This window comes from Ictidomys tridecemlineatus, chromosome 6 (assembly GCF_052094955.1).
Source record: "Ictidomys tridecemlineatus isolate mIctTri1 chromosome 6, mIctTri1.hap1, whole genome shotgun sequence".
Taxonomy (NCBI): Eukaryota; Metazoa; Chordata; class Mammalia; order Rodentia; family Sciuridae; genus Ictidomys; species Ictidomys tridecemlineatus.
The window spans coordinates 108,230,820-108,255,055 of NC_135482.1; the positions used below are offsets into that span (position 1 = coordinate 108,230,820).

General features: G+C 45.9%; 1 protein-coding gene and 1 long non-coding RNA gene across 10 annotated transcripts in view; one reads left to right on the forward strand and one right to left on the reverse strand.

Moving 5' to 3' along the window:
• LOC144364983 (uncharacterized) overlaps nucleotides 1–11,458 on the reverse strand; it is a 37,425-nt gene extending 25,967 nt beyond the window's left edge. The window contains exons 1-3 of one of the 2 annotated variants that reach the window (XR_013423211.1): nucleotides 11,265–11,458; nucleotides 10,226–10,523; nucleotides 4,172–4,657 (exon numbers count right to left, since the gene is read on the reverse strand). This is a non-coding gene — a long non-coding RNA (uncharacterized LOC144364983). Of the gene's footprint in view, nucleotides 1–4,171; nucleotides 4,658–10,225; nucleotides 10,524–11,264 lie in introns of those variants that run through there. The other variant, XR_013423212.1, reaches the window with a different exon arrangement.
• Cacna2d4 (calcium voltage-gated channel auxiliary subunit alpha2delta 4) overlaps nucleotides 10,620–24,236 on the forward strand; it is a 106,961-nt gene continuing 93,344 nt past the window's right edge. For 4 of the 8 annotated variants that reach the window (XR_013423208.1, XM_078015462.1, XM_078015463.1 and 1 more), the window contains exons 1-7: nucleotides 10,621–11,045; nucleotides 14,267–14,348; nucleotides 15,096–15,326; nucleotides 15,911–16,027; nucleotides 16,557–16,616; nucleotides 17,811–17,973; nucleotides 18,962–19,093. Coding sequence is in view for 7 of the 8 variants with exons in the window: in XM_078015462.1 (XP_077871588.1) it covers nucleotides 10,816–11,045; nucleotides 14,267–14,348; nucleotides 15,096–15,326; nucleotides 15,911–16,027; nucleotides 16,557–16,616; nucleotides 17,811–17,973; nucleotides 18,962–19,093 (1,015 nt within the window). In the remaining variant the exon portion in view is untranslated. Of the gene's footprint in view, nucleotides 11,046–14,266; nucleotides 14,349–15,095; nucleotides 15,327–15,910; nucleotides 16,028–16,556; nucleotides 16,617–17,810; nucleotides 17,974–18,961; nucleotides 19,094–24,236 lie in introns of all 8 variants that reach the window. The other 4 variants (XM_005333982.4, XM_021732187.3, XM_078015466.1 and 1 more) reach the window with 2 other exon arrangements.

Genomic DNA, 24,236 nt, shown 5'->3' on the forward strand with positions numbered 1-24,236 from the left:
TCTGCATGGGATTGGGGCCCACCACCCTCCTGGGCACATGGATGTGTTCACTAACCTAGAAGCTCTTCGAACCTTTTACTTCAGGAATTTTTATGGAAACTTCATCCCATGGGCACAATGGATCATGAACTCAATCTCCAGCCCCTCCCTCTTTGCTCCCTGAGGATGGGGGATGGGGCTGGAAGTTTCAAACTCCCACTCCTGGCTTGGTCTTCCTGTGACTTTCCAGGACCCCCCAACAGTTGCCTTATTGCCACAGAAGATGCTCCCAGGGAATTCCAAGGCATCTGTGAGATCTGTGGCAGGACCTGAGGTCAGAGGCAACATCAGAACAAATGATGCTCTTAGAGCTGCATCTCTAGGAAATTCCCAGGGTTTTAGGAGCTCAGAGCCAGAAGCTGGGGATGGACTCCAAATACATATTTCTTTTTTTTAGATATAATTTTAAAAATATCTTTATTTTATTTACTTATTTTTATGTGGTGCTGAGGATCGAACCAAGGGCCTCACACGTGCTAGGTCAGCGCTTTACTGCTGAGCCACAACCCCATCTCCCCAAATATATATTTCTTATTACAGTTTGTGAACAACCAGGTTTTATTTATTTAGTAAGTGCTGAGCTCTTATTCCATGCCAAGAACGGATCTAGGCACTGGAAATGCAGTGAACAAAGCAAGTACTCCAGCCCTGAGAAGAAGAACATGGACACTAAGCAAGAGGGACGAACTCTCCAGGTGCAGGGGAGCACGCCTGTAATCCCAGCGGCTCAGGAGGCTGAGGCAGGAGGATCATGAGTGCAAAGCCAGCCTCAGCAAAAGTGAGACCCTAAGCAACTCAGTGAGGCCCTGTCTCTAAATAAAATACAAAACAGGGCTGGGGATGTGTCGAGGGCCCCTGAGTTCATACCCTGATACCAAAAAAAAGAAAGAAAGAAAAAGAGGGACAAAATATGTGGGAAGCTAGAGAAGGAAATGCCAAGGAGGAGAATGAGCAGGGAGGGAAGGGAGGTGCCCAGCACAGATGGCAGGTTGGACAGGGTCCAGGGGAAGGTCTCCCTGGGAAGGGAACAAGTGAAAAAGAGCTGAAGGGGCTTCAGGAGGGGCCCTGTGAGTATGTGGGAAGGGCATTCCAGGCAGAGGAGGCTGCTGCTTTCCCTTCTTCTATCCTTGCATGGACATCTCTGGCTCTGCAAAAAAAAACCCCAAATACACCCCCCCCTGCTGTGCAGGCAGAACCCATTGACTGGAGATAGGCCTCCACGCACGTGCCACAGGCACCCCCCAGCCCAGGGCATTCCACAACCACCCACCATTCCCCTTCCTCCATTCCATCAGACCTTGGGTTTTCAGGGGTCCTTGGCGTGACCACATTTATTTGGGGATGTAGGCCCCAGTCCCAGCCTGGAAGAGAGCCACAGCTGGTTTGAGCTAGTTATGACTGTCCCCATTCACATGCCTCGCCTCGATTCCGTTAGGTGTGGTCATTGATCAGTAAAAGGAAGTCTGCTGGGAGGCTTCTGCAACAGATGCTTTCACAGATAAAATGAGAGAGAGATGGAAAAATCAATCTCTTCCCCATCAAGATGATATCATGTCCAGATGTCATGTCTGAAACAGTGGCAGGCATCCTGCGACCAGGAAGGGAGCTGGCTTGAGGACAGTCCAAAATACTGAGTATGTCCAGAAAGAAAAATGGAAGGAACTTGAATCTTCAGTGACATCTTTTGCTGCATTAACTAACTCTAGGATCACCTACCTCTAGCTCTCTTATGAGATACTAAATTATTATTATTATTACTATTATTTGTACTGAGAATTTACCCCAATGTTGCATTTACCTCTGAGCTACATCCCCAGTCCTTTTTATTTTTTGAAACAGGATCTCACAAAGCTGCTGAGGACCTCACCAAATTGCTGAGATTGGCTTCAGTTTTGTGATCCTCCAGCCTCAGCCTCCCATCGTGCCCAGCTAAATTGTTCTTATTTTTAAATCAATTGAGTAGGGTTTTCTGTTACTTTCAGCCAGAGCCTGACCTCACATGCTCTATGTGTTTGGGAAATTCTTGGGATGCTTCCCCAGAGTCTACACGATTCTTAAGACTTGGTGGGCCCTGCAATGTACTTGGGCTTACTATCAGACTTAACCCACCTCTACAGGAGCATAGTTTTGTGAAGATCCAGAGAGGGAGCTGTTCCCTCTCTGGCCTCTTGGATAGGAGTGTCCCTGTGTCTGTCTTCTCAGTATCCTGTGAGCTCTGTAGTGTCCTCCGCTGAGTGTGTATGACCCTGTGCAGTTCCAGGGACACAGTGGGCACCAAACAAAGGTTGGTGGGGTGTGGGCTGCAGAGAAACCAGAGAGGAAGGGGAGGAAGGGAAGTGAACGTGTCACAGAAGCTCAGTCTGTGTCCCCATGCCAATCGGATAACGAGGAGATGGTTTTGAGAAAAAGGAAAAGGGTTTATTGCTTTGCTAGCAAAGGAGAAACACAGGGGACTCCTGTCCCAAAGCCTGTGATTCTGCCCATCAGCAGGAACAGGGGGCTTTTAATGAGGTGATTCAAAGGCTACATTCTCTGTTCTCTGTTGGAGTTGAAATTCACTTGTTAATTTGGGAGACAGTCCTCTCTGAGGTCTTCTGGTACCATCCCCAAAGTCTGGATTACTTCCTTCCTCGGGTGGCTGTATGCTCAAGGGCAGATAAATCTGCTTAAATGAATAGGAAAGGCAATCCTGTTTCCCCTGAGATTAGGGAGGGGAGAGATTAGGGAGGAGCAGGGAGAGACGAAGAGAAAGAAACATGTCCACTTAAAAATGAGTTGCGGTGGCAGGACAGCAAGGGCTACATGAGGCATAAAGTGACCACAGTTAGAGATGGGAAAGAGGAGAGAATGAGGAGTGGCTTCCAGAGGGCGCTTCACAGAGAAGTGCGTGGAGTATGGCTGCCTTGGGGCACCAATGGAGTCCCCATGAAGGAAGACAAGGAGATATAAACAGAGGGGTGGAGGCTCAAGGGACCCAGAGGCCACTGGTCACAGACAGGTGACCAGAACAGATCCACAGTTATGAGCATGCCCATCTTGTTCCCTCCACACTCCCTGAAACAGGGCACATCTTAGGCACAACACAGGGGAAGCCCCTTCTCTCCCGGTTCCAGTGATATTTCAGGAAAAAAATAACAGAGGGCTGGACTCAGAAGTCTCCAGAAGCCCCATTGCACATGATCATCAGAGGCTCCAACTCCCATTTGCTGCTTCTCCTTCGGCCACTGTGTTCCTGAGGCAAGCCAGGAGCCTCTTTAACCGTCCTTCAAGGTACAGCCAAGGGTTCTCTGAACGGGAACATTGAGCCCAACCAAGGCATGCCACAGGGCTGTTCCACTGGGGAGGGCAGGCCAGTGTACACAAGGTCACTTGAAGACAAGTACTGTGACAAAATGTTGACTTCCTTTAATGCAAGTTTTTGGTGGGGAGATACCAGGGACTGAACTCAGGGGCACTCGACCCCTGAGCCACATCCTCGGCCCTATTTTTTATTTTATTTACTTAAAGACAGGGTCTCAGTGAGTTGCTTAGGGGCCTTGCTTTTGCTGAGGCTGTCTTTGAACTTGCGATCCTCCTGCCTTGGCCTCCTGAGATACTAGGATTACAGGCAATTTCTTTATTAGAAAACCTCTACAATATTCTGGAACATTTCCCCTTCTGGATGAAGTAGATGAACCCTTCCTAAGGGCCACAGGATTTCTTTCAACCTCTGTCTTACTGCTTTTAATACAAAGTTGCTTTAAGAAAAACCCAGACGGCATCCCTGGGCTCCCAGCTTGTCTTAATCTGTTGGCCCTGGATGATGCTAACCCTGGACGTTTCCCACAATCAGACAAGGGCCCATTTTGGCCTTTCAGGGATGCTGTCCTTGGGAAGCTCAGAACAGCAACTTCTGAGCAAGCAGCTGCCTGGACCAGGTTTCCTTCACAGGACCTGGCTGGGTCTACAGGGAAACCACCTGCTCCTTGCCCTAGGCCAGCCCCTCTCCACCAGGAATTGCCTCTGGTCCTACCCTCCGGCCTCTGTGGCCTGTCACCACCAAGTTCAGCACCTGTTTCCAGAGCCTTGCTCTCACTGGCACACGCCCCAGCATTTTTTTTTTCTTTCTTAAGTTGTAGTGGACAAAATAACCTTTATTTGTTTGTTTGTTTTTTATGTCGTGCTGAGGATTGAGCGCTCTACCGCTGACCCACAACCCCAGCCCTGGGGCCCCAACATTTTGAACAACAGTGCGATTTTGAGAATCGCACTGCCAGGATATTTAGTGATTCTAAATTTAAGTTCATGCCATTTTTCCAGCCCAGGTAGTGGGGTGGCCTGCGGGATTTATTTCCACTGCATTCTTGTCCACCTGGCCAAGTACTCATTGCAACGTCCTGGATGTGCACTGTCACCTGCAGGGTGCTCCCACCTCTTCAGGGCTCTGATCATTTGTGGCTACAGAAGTGTAAGTTCAAGAGAAGGTAGGGAGTGAAGGCGAGGCTGGCGGGACTCTGATTTTGAAGCGACACTCCTGGAATTCCTTCTCCTTTCCCCACTGCTGGGGTGCCCAGGGGTCTCTCCCAGAGGGCTTCCCAGGCCTCTCTGCTTTTCCTCCTCTGGGCCATGTGACCTCCATCTGGAATGGAAATACAGCAAGTGCAAGTGGCTTGGACTTTCCAGTGACGTGACCAAGGAGGTAGTTTCCAAGGAGCACGGACATAGTCACACCTTTCTGTATCATATGCAGGAAGGACCCTGGAAACTCTGCCTGTCGGCCTGATGTGACAGGTGCCACCAAGGCCAGCAGATCTCAGCCTGTCCTTCATCCTTCCCTCTCCTTCGACAAGCTTTTTATGCTGTGTCACTGGGGCCCTTCTTGGCAGATGGCTTAACATGCACGGAATTTGCATCTACCTCTGTGTGTTGCATACCCATGTCTGAAGTGGCACCGTGTGGTGTGTGTGCATGGGTGTGCCCATATGTGTCTATTGTGTGCACACACTTACTGCCCGCTCCCAGTCACTAAGCCCACTCTGTTCCCTGAGGCTCAAACCTCCTGATTTTCATAGAGCACTGGAGCTCACATCCACCACTCAGACCATCCTCTCGACCATTTCTTGTACATAGATGACAAGATTAAGAGATGAAAGGCCAAAGTCACACAGGTGGTTAGTATCACAGTGTGGACTAGCAATCAGGTCTTCCACGGCAACAAACCAAAAAGGCCATGCAAGTTCTGGCTCCAGTAGGCCCCTGCGGTCTGCAAGAGTCATTGCCCTGGTCTCTGCCCTTTCTTGCATAACTTTGATTTTTTCCTCTGAAAAGAAGGGGATACCCTTTACCAGCTCCCTTTAAAGTGCCTTGAGAATAAAGGTTTGCCCATTAGTCTTTATAGGACAAGAACTTAAATGTGAATGATAATAGGGAATGCATTAGTGCCAGACTCAGTGCTAAGAGCTTTGAGAGTGAGGTAGACATAGTTGGCAACATAATATCCATCACTCTGTTCTTCCTTGATAACAATACCCGGCCACAAGCAGTTAGGGTAAACCTGTTCCTGTCTTTCCAGCTTACCTTGCAGCTCATGGTGACCATACAGCCCACTTCTGGCCAGTGGCTCAGAAACACACATATGCTGGTGCAGGGGGTGAGACATGGCTCTTCTTCTACCTCCCACGGAGAATTTGAATGTAATGGTTAGAATAGCAGCATCCATTTTGTGATAATGAGGTGGCAAACATGAGGTTGAAAGTCAGAACACAAAGGAAGGAAAGCTAGAAAGAAGGTCTGCAGGCATCCCAGAGCAGCTGAACCAAATGGGCTGTGCTGGAACTGCCTATTCAGATTTCTTGCTTAGTTTTAACAAATCCCTGTAAGTTAGTTGGGTTTTCTGTTATTTGAAGCAGAATACATTGATGCCTAATGCAGACAGGTTGAACCATCTCTGTTTTACAAGTAAGAAAAATGAGATGTCTTCAATGACAGAGTTAGGAAAGAACAGTGCTGGTGTTCAAACCAGATCTCCTGAAGCCAGAGCCCCCAAGTTCCCATGTTTTCCATAGTTTGTGAAGCAAATAATAAATATGAATAAGACTTCAAGGAGAATTTATCCTAGTTAAAAGGCTAATTAATAACATATGAATCTCATCTTCATATTATATTAAGCACAGTGGCCCTCGCTCTCAGTACTGCTGGTGACCTCTCTCTGGCCACCATCACTTGGATAGCCCTTCCTGAGAAGATTTGTGACTTACCAGAACTGAGCAAATGCAAACCTTCCTCAGATACAGGGCCATGTGCAGCAGGGCAGGGAGGTCAAGGCCACCTGTGGGGGACTCCAGCACACAAGCCTCTCCAACCTACAGATCAGGAAAACTGAGGCCCAGGGAGGGCTGCACTCTGCCCAAAGGCACACTAGAATTAAGGGAGCTGAGCAGCTTCCCAAGGCAGGGCTCTGTCTTCCCCGTGCTACAACTCCAAGCCCACTGGGTCAGACTGGCCTTGGGACCTGGCCTTGGGTCCCAGCCTTCCCAGTCCTCACAGTGTCCCACAGTGGAGCTGTGGGTCTATCTCTGATATGGACATTGTCACATTGCCACATGGCCTCCACTCCCTGTCTGCACAGGCCCACCCACAGCAGGTCAGGACCTGGAGTTGGGTCAGGGCTCACTTGTGGGTCAAATAGGGAGCTACTGGTTTGTGGCCAGCACCCCTTGGCATCTCTGGTCTCCCCCCTCAAAGCCTGCTCCTGAAAGCCTCTTCAGGAGTTCTCCCTGCACTACTACTGGGCTGGGAAGTCGAGGGCATGCAATGGAAATTCACAGCTCCTTTGCACCTCCAGGTCCTCCCCTACAACCTACATCCCCTCAGCATCCCCCTCTTTGTGTGGCTTCCAGCCTCAGTTTTTCCTGATAGTCCTTCCCATGAGCGCATGCGCGCCCCTCTTGCTCTGAGGGGTGACTTCCGTGTATTTATAGATCCGGCAGGTCCCCCGGGAAGCCTCTCCTAGGCAGACAGACTGTGCGTGCAGCTGCTGCCTGCCTGGCCCACCTCAAATTAACCCCCTGCCCTCTGCTCCCAGGACTTTGATGTGCCCCAGACTCTCCAGGCAGAAGGAAGCTTATGTCCCACCGCCCGCTGCACTGCAGCCCCCTGCATCTGCAAATCTAGGTTGATGCCAGGCTGATGTGCTTGTTTATCACATGAATCCAGGCTGTGCTCTTTTGTGATCGGTTGGGAGGCACGCGAGCAGGAGGCCCGTGTTCAAGCTAGACCGCAGTGTTTTGCTTAATGGCCTTATTTGCTCCTGCTTCCTCCTTTGTTAATAGTAAAAATTGGCTGAGTCATGATTTAAAGGCTTTAGGAATCTGAAAATGTGCTTTCCCTTTCAAAGCTGTGCTAGAATACAGACAGAGCTAGGGTTTTGTTGTGATCAATGTTTGAAAAATGGGAAGCAGGCTTTGGAAGACAAAGCAGGGGTCCAGACTGGGCAGCTGTACCTCCACCCCCTCTTCCTGCTTCTTTTTAAAAGTTGGGGTAAAATGCATACAGCACAAAATACATATAATGTAAGATTTATGTGTATAGTTCAGTAGTATTTTGCAGGGAGAGGGGGACTGGGGATCGAACCCATAGGCACTTAACCACTGAGCCACATCCCCAGCCCTTTTTATTTTTTATTTAGAGACAAGGGCTCACTAAGTTGCTTAACATCTAGCTAAGTTGCAGAGGCTGGCCTTGAACTTGTGATCTCCTGACTCAGCCTCCTGAGTCACTAGGATTTAGTAAATAGTAAATAGTCGTTCTGTTAAACTCCTAACAAGTACCCTATCCAAGTTTGCCATCTCTTCTTGCAGTGACTCAATCATGGTTGTGTCTCTATCAAAACTCAAGTTGAGGCCAGGTTGGGAGGTAGAGCCTGTGGGAGGTACTTGGGTCAGGGGAATGGGTTCTGCCAGTTCTCAGGTGGGAGATCTCACTCTTACAGGACTGGATTACCTAAGAGTGGGTTGTTAGAAGAAAAAGTTACCCCTTATGTTTAGCATGCCCCCACTTGGGCATGTGCCAGTGTGCCCAGCCTGATTTCACTTATTATATGAGATTGAGTAGTCAGAATCATAGAGACAGAAAGTAGAATGATGTGCCAGGTATGGTGGCACACTCCTGTAATCCCAGTGGCTCAGGAGGCTGAGGCAGGAGGGTGGTGAGTTCAAAGCCAGCCTCAGTGACTTAGTGAGGCCCCAAGCAACTCAGTGAGATCCTGTCTATAAATAAAATATTGGAAAAGGCTGGGGATATGGCTCAGTGGTTAAATGGCCCTGGGTTCAATCCCTGGTACCCCCCCCCACAAAAAAAAACCCACAAAATAGAATGTGATTTGGTGATTTTCAGGGGCTAGCAGGGTATGTGGAGCTCTTGTTTAGGGGTATAGTGTTGCAGTTCCATATGGAGCAGGTCAAAATTCATATACAGAACAGTAGTGAGAATAGCCTGCAAAGTCCCTGTATTCCAGCATGGGCAACAGAGAAAGACTCTGTCTCTTTAAAAAAAAAAAAAAAAAAAGATATAGCTGGGCCTGGTGGTGTAAATTTGTGATCCAAAAATCTTGGGAGATTGAGGAAAGAGGATGCAAATTCAAGGCCAGCCTCAGAAACTTATTAAGGCCCTAAGCAACTTAATGAGACAATGTCTCAAAACCATAAAAAGGGCTGGGATGTAGCTCAGTGGTAAATTGCCTCTGGGTTCAATCCCTAGTACCAGACACACACACACACACACACACACACACACACACACACACACGCACACACACACTATATATATATATATAAATGCAGACACATAGTTTCAGTTCTATAAGATGAAAGAGTTTGGAAATGGATGGTGGTAATTGTTGCACACTAATGTGAATGTGTTTAATAATACTGCGCTACACCCTTATAATGATTAATAATTACAAATTTTATGTTATATAATTTTGCCATAATAAATAAATTGAAAGGGTGAAAATTTATTTATTATTTAAAAAATCATTCCCAATTACAAATTTTGAGAAGCTGAAGAAGTCCCCAAAACTCACAAAGCCTAGAAACAGTACATATTCTTTTATCTACAAACCGCCCAACACACCTCTGTAGTATTTATACTAAATGTGTATGATTTGTAGTCCTGAGACATGTTAATGTTATACAACATTAATCTGAAATGAAGGCGTTCATAGGAACAATTCAAATGCATTTTTAAAATCACTGCCACATTGTATTGAGCCACATAACTGTGTAACCAGATTCCTCTGATACTACAACATTGACTTATTGATGAATATGTGTAGGAGTTTTGTCACTAGAACACTTGCTTCTTCAAGCATTTTACTGCGTTGGTGGCAATTTTGCGTACCATTTTGCTGGAACCACCAGATTTCCTCAAGAAAGACAAATCAATCACTCTAAGAAGAAGCTGCAGTCCAGCACATGGGATGCATAGTGTGTGGCTTCACTTCACACTGTACCACCACCAATTTCACAAACATGAAAATGTTGATCAATTCTATTTTACATAATTGCCATCAGAAAAGAAACCAGTGTATGGTGTGATTGCAATTATATCCATCAATCTCAACCTTTTTTCTAATGGGAGAGAATTCTTGTTTTGGTCAGGCCTATATGAGAACCAGATCCTTTGGATGAGTTTCTGCAGAGTAGCTTCTGCTCTGGGTCTGGAGCCTTATTTTCCCCCTGACCTACCACATATAGCCAGCAGTAGGCGCTGTAGAACATATTTACATCGCAATACAACTTGACCTGGGGGTGGGGGCATGGTCCTGAGTGATTGCAGATGACTTGTCTATACAAGGAAGTGACTGTGAGTGACCGAACTACATTCCACTAAGCCCAAATTAAGTGTTTCCTCAACTCAGCTTTCACTGAGCTGGATAGTGCAAATGCCCACAGTCATTCAAACAAACATAACCCAACTAAAGGAAAGTCGAAGAAGTCAGCAAGCAGAGATAGCAGACTTCACTCATTGTGATTGAACTATCTGACTTTTGTAAATTTTACAAAAACACTTGATGTAGGGACTCCCTGGAAAGGGAGGGGTCCATGCAAGAGGGAGGACCTAAAACATTATCAACTTCACAGTAAACCTGTCCCTTTCCCAGAGCCGTGAGCAAGTAAGGTGTGGGGCGTGGGGGCCCAGAGATTACCTTATTAGTGACCTAGCCCAAAGGCAGCAGGCTTGGAAACATGAGCCGACCCCTATCTCAGGCTCCCAGAGCCTCCGGAGGCCCAGCCAAGCAGGGCTGATGCTTCTGTCCTCCGAGGATTGCTCTGAAGTCAAAGAGAAGGTTTGCCACAGTCTTGGCCAATCAGACCACTGTACAAACCCAGCTGCCCTTCCTTTGTCCCCTAGCTGGGTTCACAGCATCCTGGTCCTCTTGGGTCCAGAAGCTCTTCTGTTGGTACAGGTCTGCCTCTTTAAAGCAGAAGGATATGCTGCAGCCCCTAATGGAATGAGCTGAGATCAGGGTAATCCTGCTGAGGTCACTGCCCACACCTTCTGCTCACCCCCCTCTCTGCTGTCAGACAGGGATTAGAGGAGAGGCCAGAGGATTAGAGAGGCCCATTTTGTCACAACCTCTCCAGGAGGCCTGCTGTCAGGTGTGCTCCTCTGTAGTCGTGGGGCAGCCCTCTCCTACCAGGATCCAGCTGAGAGGCTGAGCCCTCTAGGCTTGCAGGCTCCTGCAGTCCCAAGGCTCTGGACCTCCAGAGATCTGGGAGGCAGGCCAGAGAGCTGATGGGCTGGGGCTGCTCTTTCCTCTCCCCCTATCCTGACCCCAGCAGGATCACCATGCCTGGGCTACCCAGGTTCTACCCCAACCCTGGCTCCACACACAACTGGGCCCCCTGCCATCAGCAGCCAGGAGCCTGGGCCTTCCTGCAGAAGACCACAGTCATCCTGTGGCTGCTGCTGTCCAGCACTTCTCTGGCCCCCACATGGGGTCAGACCAAGATTCCTCTGGAAACGTAAGCATGAAGTTCAGCCTCACCCCAGAAACCCCTGATGCTTCCCTTCCTTCCCACAGCACCCCTCCATCCTCTACTCCCTTCCCTCTCCACTCTCCTGGGGGCTGCTCCTGCCCACTGTCTTGCTCTCAAGGCCTTTTCTTCCCTGCCCTCCTCTCCTCCCCAAATCTCTGCTGATTTTGGAATCCCCAGAGTCTGATGGCTTTGCGTAGAACTGACCTTCCGGCTCTGACCTCGTTAGCATGGCAAGTTGCAGGTCCAGCCCCTGCAGGGCCGATGCCCTTCCCAGGATGGCCGCCTGGCGAGGCTGTGCAGAGGGGTGCTGTGTGGACCCTTAAAGAGATGGTCATGGCTGCCCAGAGGATTTGCTGGGAAACTTGTAATGTGACATCCTGAAAGGGGAAGGCAGTTCTAAACCGATAGGATAGAATGGCTCATGCGAACAGAAGGTGGCGTGTTCAGGATCAGGCATCCCTCACAGATCTTTCTATGCTAGACATTCTCCTTGAGAGAGTCCCTCTGCCTTCAGAATGTCAATTTCTGTTCGTGTGCTGACTCACACTCCTGTCTCTGTGGCCTCATTCTTTCCTTTCTATGACTTTCTGCCTCCTTCCAGGCCTTAATTCTCTATCCCACCATTAAGACCAGCTCCAGGTAAGACTCTAGTATCAGTCATTCACACCTTGGTATAAATTTCTGTGTGATATCCCTGGAGTGTTTATTTTTCAGTCCTAGGAATTCCCATTACATGTGGGGAGTAGAGCATTCTAGATTAAACGTGTTGACTGCCCAGTCCACATCTAAATCCAGCCACCTGAGCCCAGCATGACAGCCAGGCTATCAGTACATCCAGTTACCAAATACATGCCTGAACAGAGGTGGGGATGAGGGAGCCCAAACAATGCACAGAGTTTGTACTTGATCTTGAGTAGCAGTGGATTTGGTTTCCCTCAAGTGGTATCCCCTTCCTTGTTCCTTGTTCACAGCACCAGCACTGTGCTAGGTGCTTCACCCATGACTCCTGTAATCCCTTCCGCAATTCAGAGAGATGAGTGGTATAATTTCTAGTTTGCTTTTGAGGGTACAGAGGCTCAGAGAAGTTAGATATTCTTGTAAGTTTGCAAGTCCAGTAAATGCAAGTGCCAGAATTTGAACTCAGCCTGGGTTTGCTTTTTACCATGACACCCACTGCCGGGGGCTCTACAACGGTGCGGTTCGCGTTGCTGAGGAAGATGTTAATACTTTGATGTTGCTGGGGGAGCTGTTAATACTTTGCATCCCCAGAATGCACACCAATTAATAGTAGAAGGCAAACTCCAGGAACGGGCTGAGGGCCAAGTCCAGATGGCCGGAATCCAGTTCTCTGCAGAGGAGAACCCAAGGGCAGGCGGTCTATGTAGGAAACTCAACAGCAGGCTGAGATCGCAGCCTGCAAACATCCCCCTCCCAGCCTTCTCCCCACCCTCCTCCCCCTGTGTCTTCCCTTTCTCTCCTGCTGAGTTCTTCTTTTAGTCTTTCCCACCCCAAAGACCCTTCACCCTGCTCATGTCAAGCTCCACTCAGCCTCCAGTCTTCACCGCCCGCCCTCCCAAATCTAAGTTTTGTCAGGACCCCGTTGCTTCAGATGCTACCCACTTTTATTGAACCCCAAAGTCCCAACTTCCATATTGTCACACTCTCCTGGTTTCCTGGGGGCTTCTGAGTTACTTGTTGTCTTCTTAAAGTGCCCCTTTCCTTCTGCATGCCCCTGAAATTGTTGGCACTCCCCAACATTTGGCATCTTTCATGGATCTTCTTATGCTATACATTCTCCTTGCAAAAACTCCTCTACCCTCAGAATGCAATTTCTGCTCATGTACTGACTGGCTCACAATCACTCACATTTCCAATGCCTGTGTACATCTCTTTCTGACATCACGTGAGGTTTTAAATCTCAAGTTCATGTCTTTCAATATACAACGGGATTGGTGCCATCTGGAGTTGGGCAGTGCACAATTTACCCAATGGCACTCCACAACCCTGTAACCCAAGTCACACCATCCGCCTTCCCAACATGCTCCTGATCTTCCTGATGTTTTTAATTTTATTTGGTGATACCACTATGAGCTCAACAATCCAAGCTGGAAACTTGGAGTCACTTTTTATTCTTCCAAGCTCTTCTGTACTCTCCACCTAGAATCCTCTTCCAAATCTCTTTGCCAGGCTAAGCTCTACCAAAGCTCATAACACTGACCTCAGATGCCCCCCCCCAGGAAATCTTCCCTTACCATCACTGCCACTCCCCCAGCTCCATGGGACCCCCTTCAAATTTGTATTATGCTATCTATATGGGAAGGGCTGTCTCCTAAGTGAAGGTTTTGCACTGTGGTGTGACCCTGGGCTGTGCACATAATAAGACCTCGATCAATTTTGGTTGAGTCACTGATTAAATGCTGATCTTGAAATAATCACACAGACCAATCGCATTTGCTCCACCTGGAGAACCTCAGGACCCCTGGACCTTCCTAGATATCAGGATCCCAGTGTACTTCTGAAGCGTGGAGAAGAGGTCAGGGTCTCCTCACTGGCAGCTTACCCAAGACCTAGGTGTGGCCTCCTTTCACCCTTCCAGCCTGCCCTGCCCTGGGCCTCAGGAAAGCCACTCGGAGCCTTTCCCCCCAGCCCCTCTCCTCAGGATGTCTTTGAGGAAGGCTCAGTGGTCCCCAGTGACCTTGAGTAAGTAAACACAAGTATAAATGGCTCATCGAGACACGCAGCCCAGGAAGTTCCAGTTGTGTTCACCCTGCCTGAACCTGTGCATCACCTCTTCCCTTCCTCTCCTCCCCTTTTTCTACTCAAAAAAACAAAACAAAAAAAACAGGCCTTGTGTGTATGCAAGGCCTTGGGGTCAAACTCATTGGTCTTGTGATCTTCAGCAGGAGAACCAGCCAAGTAGCGGGCGTCACTGAACCCTGGTGCAGCTGCTGGGCCCTGGTGGGTTCTCCAGTCTTCTGCCGCAGCTTCAGGGCCAGGAAGAGGGTCAAGAGCTCTCTCTGTGTGTGTTTCTGAGTGTGTGTTAGTGTGTGTGTGTGTGTATATGCTCATACCTGTGTGTGGATTTCTGTGTGTATCATGTGTATTTCTGTGTGCTTGTGTTCCGTGTGTGTCCGTGTGAGACACTTGCTTTGCACATGCGTGTACCTGGAGGCCTGCGTACACACACTGACTTTCATCCCTGGCAGAGTGAAGCTGTGGGCAGAAACCTTTGGCCGGGGCCTCTACGACACCGTGACCAGATACTCCGGCTCCCTCTTGCTGCAGAAGGTCAGTAACTGATCATGGGGTGGTCAAGGTCAGAGGGCAGTCAGTCAGGTCTCCCCCCTGGTAGAGAAGCAGAGTCCTCAAAGGTCAGTACTTTGAAGGGTCTTGGAGATCATCTCGTCTAAATTCCTCATTTTCAGATAAGGAAACCAAGGCCCAGGGAGGTGAATAATTTGCTCAACTCCAGAGCTAGTCAACGGGGACAGTATGGTGGCATGGTCAGTCAGCTCCTTGGGAAGCTGATGTTAACATGGAACTAAACCCGCAAGAGCCTCATTGGGTGGGCAGAAAGGCTGCTCAAAACGAAGGGGAGCAGTCTGTGGGCACACTTGGGTGCAGGTCTAACACATGATAGAGGGAGGCAGGCAGGAGGAGGGGGCAACGGAGCCTCAAAGGGCAGTGCAAGGGCCCTAGGTAGAAGCCGGTGGGCAGGAAGAGTGGTCCTGACCTCCTGCCCTCAGTCCCACAGCCATGTCCAGGAGCTGGAGTGCCCACGTGGTGCCCTAGCAGTGGTCTGAGCCCACAGGCAGAAAGCCCTCGTGGAGGAGACAGGGCTGTAGCACCTCCATCTTTTATCTGTTCAGTTCTTTTTGTGCAGATGTATGGCTAGCCTGTCCTTGTGCCAGATAATAAGAAACTTCATTTTTCTCTAGGAGTTAAAACTCCCAGAGCAGTTTTAATAATAGCTCACCTTCTCTATCATTCCCATGCAGTCAGAGCTTTATGTTCACAATGGATTTCTCCCCACAGTTCCGTGAGGCATCTTCACATCTCATGAGTGATGCCGAATCGCAGCTTCCATGCCTGCCCGTGACCACACTGCAGTCCTCGCTCTCTTATCTCCCCTTCCCTACAGTACTTGGACCCCCCCCACCACTTGCTACCCCCACAATGACAGCTAAGACCCCAGCTTCCCCTCATAATACCTATGTGGCAAACACCAACTCATTTGATTTTCTCATTTGCACCCTCCAGCCCCAGGTGAGAAAGACAGAGCAGTAATTGTGTGACAGTTTTAGGTAAAAACATTTTTTAGAGACTCCACGTTCTAGAACATTCTCTAAGGCATGGAAATATCAGTCTTACAGGCGAAGAAACTGAGTGATATGCCTAAAGTCACAGGGCCAACAGACTGCAGAGCTAGTTAAACAGGCATTCATGATATACTCAGTGGGAAATGGTCTCTCCTGGGCCCATAAAGTGAATTTGAACCCAGTTCTCCAGGCTCTCCTGGGCTCACTGACAGTTTGTCAGGCAGCGATCCTCAATGCCCATTCCAGTGGGCATGGAATTCTGGGAGCCTTGATCCCATCCAGGCTGCCCTGCTCGATGGCTGTTGACCTTGGTCAAGTTCATTGACTGAGGGCATTTGAAAAGAGGCAGCTCTTATTATTATTGGTGCTATTATGCAAAGAAGAGAGGGCCTGACCTTCCCTCCAGCTGAGTGAACCAGGCTTTTCATGTGTGAACACACTTGCCTAGAGGGTGGAGGCCACATGTGGCCAGGCACAAGCCTCCTGGTACAGAACAAAGTGTGCCCATTGCTCCCACTTTGCCCTGAACAGAAATACAAGGATGTGGAGTCCAGTCTGCAGATCGAGGAGGTGGATGGCCTGGAGCTGGTGAGGAAGTTCTCGGAGGACATGAAGAACATGCTACGCAGGAAGGTCGAAGCTGTCAAGGTTTGCCAGCCCACCTCCCTGCCCCATTTCTTCTCTCTTTGTTCTCAGGGCTTCCCAGAGGATGTGGCTGGTCCTATCAGCCCTTTCAGAGACCACACTGGTTTGGGATGGTCTGATTCCTGCACAGGGGAGTGTGGGCCTGTGCCTCTCAAGCCCTGCTGTATCTATTGGTTCACACCAACCAGGATTCCTTCAGCAGACACTTCATGCCAGGGTTGGAGACATCCTGTTCCTACCTGGCCCAGCTAAGCTTGGTGGCATTCTGGTGACAAAGTCTCCTTAGCACAGGGCCCATCAGTATGAGTACCTCTGCTTCCCAGATCACTTGGGGACCACGAAAGTGGTTCCTCATGGGCAAAGGAATGAGAGGAAGGGAAAGGAGAGGAGAGGAGGAAAGCAAGGGTGCTTGCCTTCGGGTAGCAGCTAGGAGTGGAATTGTTGGGGCACTTGGTGATCCTATGGTTAACCTACTAGGGACCCATAACCCACTTTACCCATTCTCTATCCCCTTTGCCTTCCTGTCCCTTAGAATCTGGTGGAGGCTGCTGAAGAGGCAGACCTGAACCATGAGTTCAACGCATCTCTGGTGGTAAGTCCTCTGCCAGAGCTGTCACTGGAGGGTTTAACAACCACACACCCAGTGGCCATCAAAGGTGACTAGATCCAGCTGCCTGATACTGGATACGGGGGTGGAGTGTAGAGTGGTGATCCACTCATTTTGTAAAACACAATGTTCGCCCCCAGGGGCAAAGCCAAGCCCTGAGCTCAAGAGTGGGCATAGTCTTGACCTCAGGAAGCTCATAGTCCGCGTGGCTCTCATGGAAGGCATGTGACCAGTCCACAAGGATAGGTCAACCAGGCAACAGGAGAATGAGGACTAGATGAGGGAGGGCCACCAGAAACTCCTGCAGGCAGGCTGCACGAGGCCTGGGCCACAGGTTGTGTGGATTTGGGCAGGCAAGACCTGGAGGAGAGTCGTTAGGCTAAGGGAAAAGAGAAGACCGAAAAGAAGCAGTGGGTGGCCTGCTTTGTGTCCAGAGGAAGGTGACTCAGAACATGGCCTTGGAGGGGTGTTGGGAGATATGGTAGGAACCTAGAATGCCAGGCTCAGGATCTGGTTTTCCTTCTGCAAGGAATGGTAAGCCTGGAGCTGGGGGAGACATGGCTGGACATGGGCTTTAGAAAGTTAATGCTGGCTGCAGCGTTGAGAGCTGGAGCTTGGAGGGGTGTGGGGGGTTGCAGTAATAGCCCTGGTGGCAGGGTGTGACCCTGTAGTATGGAGAAAATGGGGAGGCCAGGCTGGTTATGGATCTATGGGTCCTAATCCAAGTAGACTCTCCCACACTGTGTGGAAGAGACAGAAATAAGACCACTGTCCCTCAGAGAGGGACATGGGAACCACAGGCTGAGGGCACAGGGCCACCTGGGCACCATTCTGGTCTCCAGCACCCTTCCCACCCTGAAGAAAACTAATGGTGCTGATGAGACTCTTTGTCTCCATTTCTCCTTGAATCTCCATCTGCCTGCCTCCGACTCTGCTTTGACCCACACTAAACCAAGCAGACAACCTGGCAATAATCAGGACAAGTTACACCAAACACTACTCTGAAGTGTCCTCAGTTCCAGTTATCTGGACATGTGTTGTCCCCACATCACCCTGAACTTGGCCACCAGTTTGTCCAGTTCTCTTTCGCATCCTTCTGACTTAAGTTATTTCCTTCTCTCTGGCTCTGTGTCCTCTGTGTCTTCTATTTCTCTTGGGTTGATGCCCCTCTGTCCCTAGTTTGACTACTATAACTCAGTCTTGATCAATGAGAAGGATGAGAATGGCAACTACGTGGAGCTGGGAGCCGAGTTTGTCCTGGAGTCCAACGCACACTTCAGCAACCTGCGTGTGAACACCTCCATCAGCAACGTGCAGCTACCCACCAACGTGTACAACAAAGGTTGCCACCACAGCTCCCGTGGGCTATCACTCTCTTGGAACTGTTTTGGAGTTGTGAGGGTGGGGGTGGTGATACTGGTATTATCAACGAATTTGCCTCCTTTGCCTGAGTAGCACTGCAGGCTATAAATTGTCTCTCCAATTTCCTTAACTAAGGATGAGTAGAGAAATTATTCTACACAGTATGGTGTATTGGTCTAGTTTCATTGGTGGAACAAGATATCTGAGACCGAGCAACTTATAAAGAAAAGAAGTTTACTTAGCTCACATTTTTGAAAGCTAAAAGTCCAAACAACATAGTACTGGCACTGGGCTGGGGGCCAGACTGTGTCACATCATGGCGGATGGCATCATGGTGGAAGTGCCCATGAGACTGGAAGTCAAAGAGTGGGGCGGAGCTGGTCATGGTGGTGTATGCCATGCCTGTGATCCCCGAGACTTAGGAGGATCACAAGTTTAAGACCAGTCTCAGCAACTTGGTGAGGCCCTAAGCAACTTAGCAAGACCCTGTCTCAAAATAAAAAATAAAAAGGCCTGGGGGTGTAGCTCAGTGGTAGAGCATCCCTGGGTTTAATCCCAGTACAAAAAAAAAAAAAAGAGTAGGGAGGAGCCAATCTTGGTCTTTTATAAAACCCTTCTTTAAGAACCAACCAGGGCCATATAAGAACTACAAAAATTCCTTCCCAAGGACAGTGCCCTCAGTAACTCAATTGCTACCCACCAAACTCCACCACCTCTCAAATTGCTGCATTGGAGGCCAAACTTGTAGCATATGAACCTTTGAGGACACCCTCAAATACATCCAAACCATAGTAGGGAAAGAACTCAATCTCTGTACTAGAGGGTGTGTGTGTGTGTGTGTGTGTGTGTGTGTGTGTGTGTGTGTGTGCGCGCGCGCACGCACATGCCCATTTAGCATGTGAGGATTTGGCTACTTCTGCTTGCACCTTAGTCACCCCTGAAGTTCTTTCTATCATCTTGCCCTTCAGATCCAGATATTTTAAATGGAGTCTACATGTCTGAAGCCCTGAACCCTGTTTTTGTGGAGAATTTTCAGAGAGACCCTACACTGACCTGGCAGTATTTTGGCAGCGCAACTGGATTCTTCAGGATCTATCCAGGTGAGGACATTGGTGGCATTTCCACGATCTTCTGAGCTTGTTCTCTGGAACCCTGGGGCTTAGCCTCTCAGTAAATTAGGTTGAGCGGCCATCACCAGCTCTCTCCATCTTATAAACAGAATCTGTACACTCCATTCTCCCCTTTGCACCCCAGCCACCGGCTACCATCACTCTACAGTCTGTCTGTATGATTTGGACTGCTCTAGGTGCCTCACAGAAATGAAATCACATAGCATTTGACTTTTCAGGCTCAACTTACTTTGCTCAGCCTAATGCCCCTAAGATTTATCTGTGTTGCAGCATGTGTCAGAATTCCTTTCCTTTTTAAAGCTGAATAATGTTCCATTGTCCATATGTGATACATTTGTGTATCCATTCATCCTTCAACGCACACTTGGGCTCCTTCCACCTTTTGGCTATGTGACTAACTAATGCTGATAAGAAAGTGGTGTACAGATATCTCTTTGAGACTCTAATTTCGATTTTTTTGGTTATATACCCAAACAGAAAGGGCTGGGAATGTAGCTCCAGAAGTGAAATTGCTGTGTCATATGGTAATTCTTTTTTAAATTCTTTGAGGAACCGTCATACTGTTTTCTATAAGGCTGTACTGTTTTCCATTCCCATCTAGAGTGACAGGGTGGTCATTTCTCCACCTTCATGCTAACACTTGTCACCTGTATCAGGATGGCATGGGTAATAAACATGAGATGGTATCTCATTGTGGTTTTGATTTGCAGTTCCTTAATGATTAATGATGTCAAGCATTTTAATGTGCTTATTAGTCATTTGTATATCTTCTTCCTTTAGATAAATGTCTATTCAAATGCTTTAATCCATTTTTCAATTGGGTTGTTTGCTGTTGTTGTTGAGTTTTAGGGGTTCTCTATACATTTGAAATACTAATCCCTGTTCAGACATGTGGTTTGCAAACATTCTTCCTCATTTTGTGGGTTGCTTTCAAACATATTGATAGAGTCATTTGATGAACAAATTTAAAAATCTTTCACAAAGTCCAATTTGTCTGTTTTTTTTTTTCTTTTTGTCTCGCCTTTGGTGTCATACCCAAAATAACATTGCTGAGGCCAATGCAATGAAGATTTTCCTCTGTTTTCTACCAAGCAATAGAAAACAATAGAAAGAAATTACCACACAGCACAACAAAGCCACACTGAGAATTTTTTTTTTGAGAGAGAGAGAGAGAGAGAGAGAGAGAGAGAGAGAGAATTTTTTAATATCTATTTTTTAGTTTTCGGCAGACACAACATCTTTATTTTATTTTTATGTCATGCTGAGGATGGAACCCAGTGAGCCGTGCATGCCAAGTGAATGCGTTACCACTTGAGCCACATCCCCAACCCCCACACTGAGAATTTTATACTTGTAGGTCTATACTTAAAAGTGTTTTACCCATTTTGAATTAATTTGTATTGATGATGTTGGATAAGAGTCCAGCTTCATTCCTCTGCATGTGGATATGCAGTTTTTCCAAACCATTTGTTGAAAAGAATGCCCTTCCCTCATTGCATGGTCTTAGTGCCTTGGTCAAAATGATTTAATCATATGAGAAGGGTTTATTTCTGGCCTCTCTATTCCATTTCATTGCTGTTTGCCAATAACATGCAGTTTTGATTACTGTGACCTTGTAGGAAGTTTCAAAAACCAGGAAATGTGACTCTTCTAGTTTGTTTTTCTTCAAGATTATTTCAGTTATTTGAAATCCCTTGAGATTCATTATGAATTTTAAGTGGGATTTTTTAAAGATTTTTTTAATTTGTTATAATCAGTTATACATGACCATAAATACATCATACATAAATGGAGTATAACTTCTCGTTCTTCTGATTGTACATGACATAGAATCACACCAGTCATATAGTCATATATGCACATAGGCTAATAATGTATGTGTCATTCTACCATCCTTCCTACCCCCATGTCCCCTCTCCTCCCTTCACTCCTCTCTACCTAATCCAAAGTACCTCTATTTTTCCCTAGCCCTCCCTTAGTGTGAATTAACATTCACATATCAGAGAAAAAATTCATCCTTTGGTTTTTTGGATTGGCTTATTTCACTTAGCATGATATTCTCCAGCTCCATCCATTTACCTGCAAATGCCATCATTTCACTCTTCTTTATTCCACTGTGTATATATGCCGCATTTTCTTTATCCATTCATCTATTGAAGGGCATCTAGGTTGGTTCCATAGTTTAGCTATTGTATTATTGAGCTGCTATAAACATTGATGTGGCTGCATCACTGTAGTATGCTGATTTTAAAGATGGCTTTTTCTATTTCTGCAATAAATGTCATTGAGATTCTGAGGGAGATTGCCCTGAATCAGTAGATTGGATAGTGTTGACATCCTAATAGTCCAGTCCATGAAGAGGGCGTGTGTTTCCATTTATTTCTGTCTTTAATTTCTTTTAAAATTTTTTTAGTTTAAAAAAATTGTTCTTTTTAGATATACATGACAGTAGAGTGTGTTTTGACATATTATACATGATATGGAGCATATAACTTATTCTAATTAGGATCCAATTCTTGTGGTGATACATGATATGGAGTTTCACTGGTCATGTATTCATATATGAATATGGGAGAGTTATGTCCAATTCATTCTGTCTTTCCTATTCCCATCCCTGTCTTTAATTTCTTTCAGAAATATTTGCAGTTTTCATTGTACAAAATGAATCTTTCACCTTATTGGTTAATTCCTATTTTATTCTTTTTGATGCTATTATAAATATAAATATTTTGGTAATTCTTTCCAGATTGTTCATTATTAATTAATAGAAATTCAACTAACTTTGTATCCTGCAATTTTTCTGAATTTATTTATTCAGTCTAACTGTGTGTGTGTGTGTGTGTGTGTGTGTGTGTGTGTGTGTGTGTGTGTATGAGAGAGAGAGAGAAAGAGAGAGAGAGAGAGAGACAGATCTTTAGGGCTTTCTACATATAAGATCATATAGTCTGGGGCTGGGAATGTGGCTCAAGTGGTAGTGCGCTCGCCTGGCATGCGTGCGGCCCGGGTTCGATCCTCAGCACCACATACAAACAAATATGTTGTGTCCACCAAAAACTAAAAAGATAAAAAAATAAATATCAAAATTCTCTCTCCTCTCTCTCTCTCTCTCTCTCTCTCTCTCTCTCTTTAAAAAAAAAGATCATATAGTCTATGAAGAGATCATTTTATTTTTTCTACCTTGTATGTTTTTTTGCTTCTTTTTCTTGCCTACTTGTTTTGGTTAGAGCTTCCAGTACTGTGTTGAATAGAAATGGAAAAATCAGAATTATTTGTTTTATATCTGATCTTAGAGGAAAAGCTTTCAATTTTTCACCAAGTGTCAGTTGACTGTGTGGCTTTCTCCATATATGGCTTTTATTATATTGAAGTAGTTTCCTTCTATTGCTAGTTACTGAGTCTTTCTTATGATAAAAGGGTGTTGGGTTTTGTCAAATGCTTTCTCTGCATCAATTGAGATGATCATGTGGATTTTTTTCTTCATTCTGTTAAAGTGGTATATTACAGTGGTCAATTATTGTACATTGAAAAATCTTTGCATCTCAAAAACAAATCCTTGGCATAAACTCTCAATGTGCTGCTGAATTTGTTTTGTTCTGTCGTTTATTTGGTTCTTTCCTAGTATTTTATTGATGAGTTTTGCATCAATGTTAAGGAATATTGGTCTGTAGATTTCTTTTCTCATAATATCTTTTCTGACTTTCGATTAAGGTAATTTTGGCCTTACAGGAAAGTTAAAAAGTATTTTCTTCTTTTCAATTTTTTAAAGTTTTTTTGTGTATTAGTATGGGTTTTTTGCATGTGGCCATATTTACCAGTGATGCCATCAGGTCCAGAGCTTCACTTTGTGGGGAGATTTTTTATTAAATCCCCTTATTAGTTATAGGTTGGGTTATATTTCACACTTCTTCATGATTTAGTCTTAGTTTTTTGTTTTCTAGGAATTTGTCCATTTCATCTAAGTTATCCAATTTGTTGGCATACAATTGTGCATAACCTTCTCTTAACAATCATTTTTTATTTCTATAGAATTGGTAGCAAAATCCCCACTTTCATTTCTAATTATAAATACCTTGAGTCTTCTTTTTCTTATTCCCTCTCATTAAATAAAGCTTTGTCAGTTTTGTTGATCCTTACAAAGAATCCACTTTTTAGTTCACTTATTTCCTAATAGCTATAAATCTGCCCTTTAGCATTGCCTTCACTTTAACCCATAAGCTCTAGTATGCTGTTTTCATTTTCATTCTTTTGTTTTATTCTAATTTTTTGACCCATTTGTTCTTTAAATGTGTATTATTTCATTTCCACAAACTTGTGATTTTTCTAGTTAATTTTTGTTATTGATTTCTAACTTCATTCCATTGTGGTTAAAAAAAGTACCTTATATGTTAGCTATCTTTTAAAATCTACTGAGACTAAACTTATGGCCTAACAACATACAGTCTATCCTGGAACGTGTCCCAAGTGCACTTGAGAAGAGTATGTTGGTGGTAGAGTGTTCTGTATATGTGTGTTAGACTCAGATGAGTTATTATGTTGTGTAAGTCCTCTATTTTCCTTTTACCTTCTGTGTGGTTGAGTAATGAAGTCTCTGTTAGTGCAGAGCTGTCTCCCTTCAATTCTGTCAGTGTCTGCTTCATGTGCTTTAATAATCTGTTAGGTGCATATTTACAACTGTTGTATCTTCTTGCTATACTAAACCTTTTATTAATATATATTATTATTCTCTGTCTCATAAACTTTTTAGTTTAAATTATTTTTGTTTAATATTATATACCAATCTTTATCATTTTTGGATACTATTTTTGTGACTATCTCTTTTCATTCTTTCACTTTCACCTATTTGTGTCTTTGGATCTGAAGTCTCTTATAGGCAGCATATAGTTGGATCATGTTTTTATCCAAGCTGTTAATCTCGTCTTTTGGTTGGTGAGTTTAATCCATTTATATTTAAAGTATTTGCTGATAAGGAGGAACTTTTATCATTTTGCTATTTCCTTTTCTATTTTTTATTTGTTTTCTATATTCCTTATAATTTTTTTGTCCTCATTTCCTGCATTACTGTCTTGTTTTATGTTTAGTTGATCTTTTAAATTATGTTTTCATTTTCTTTTGT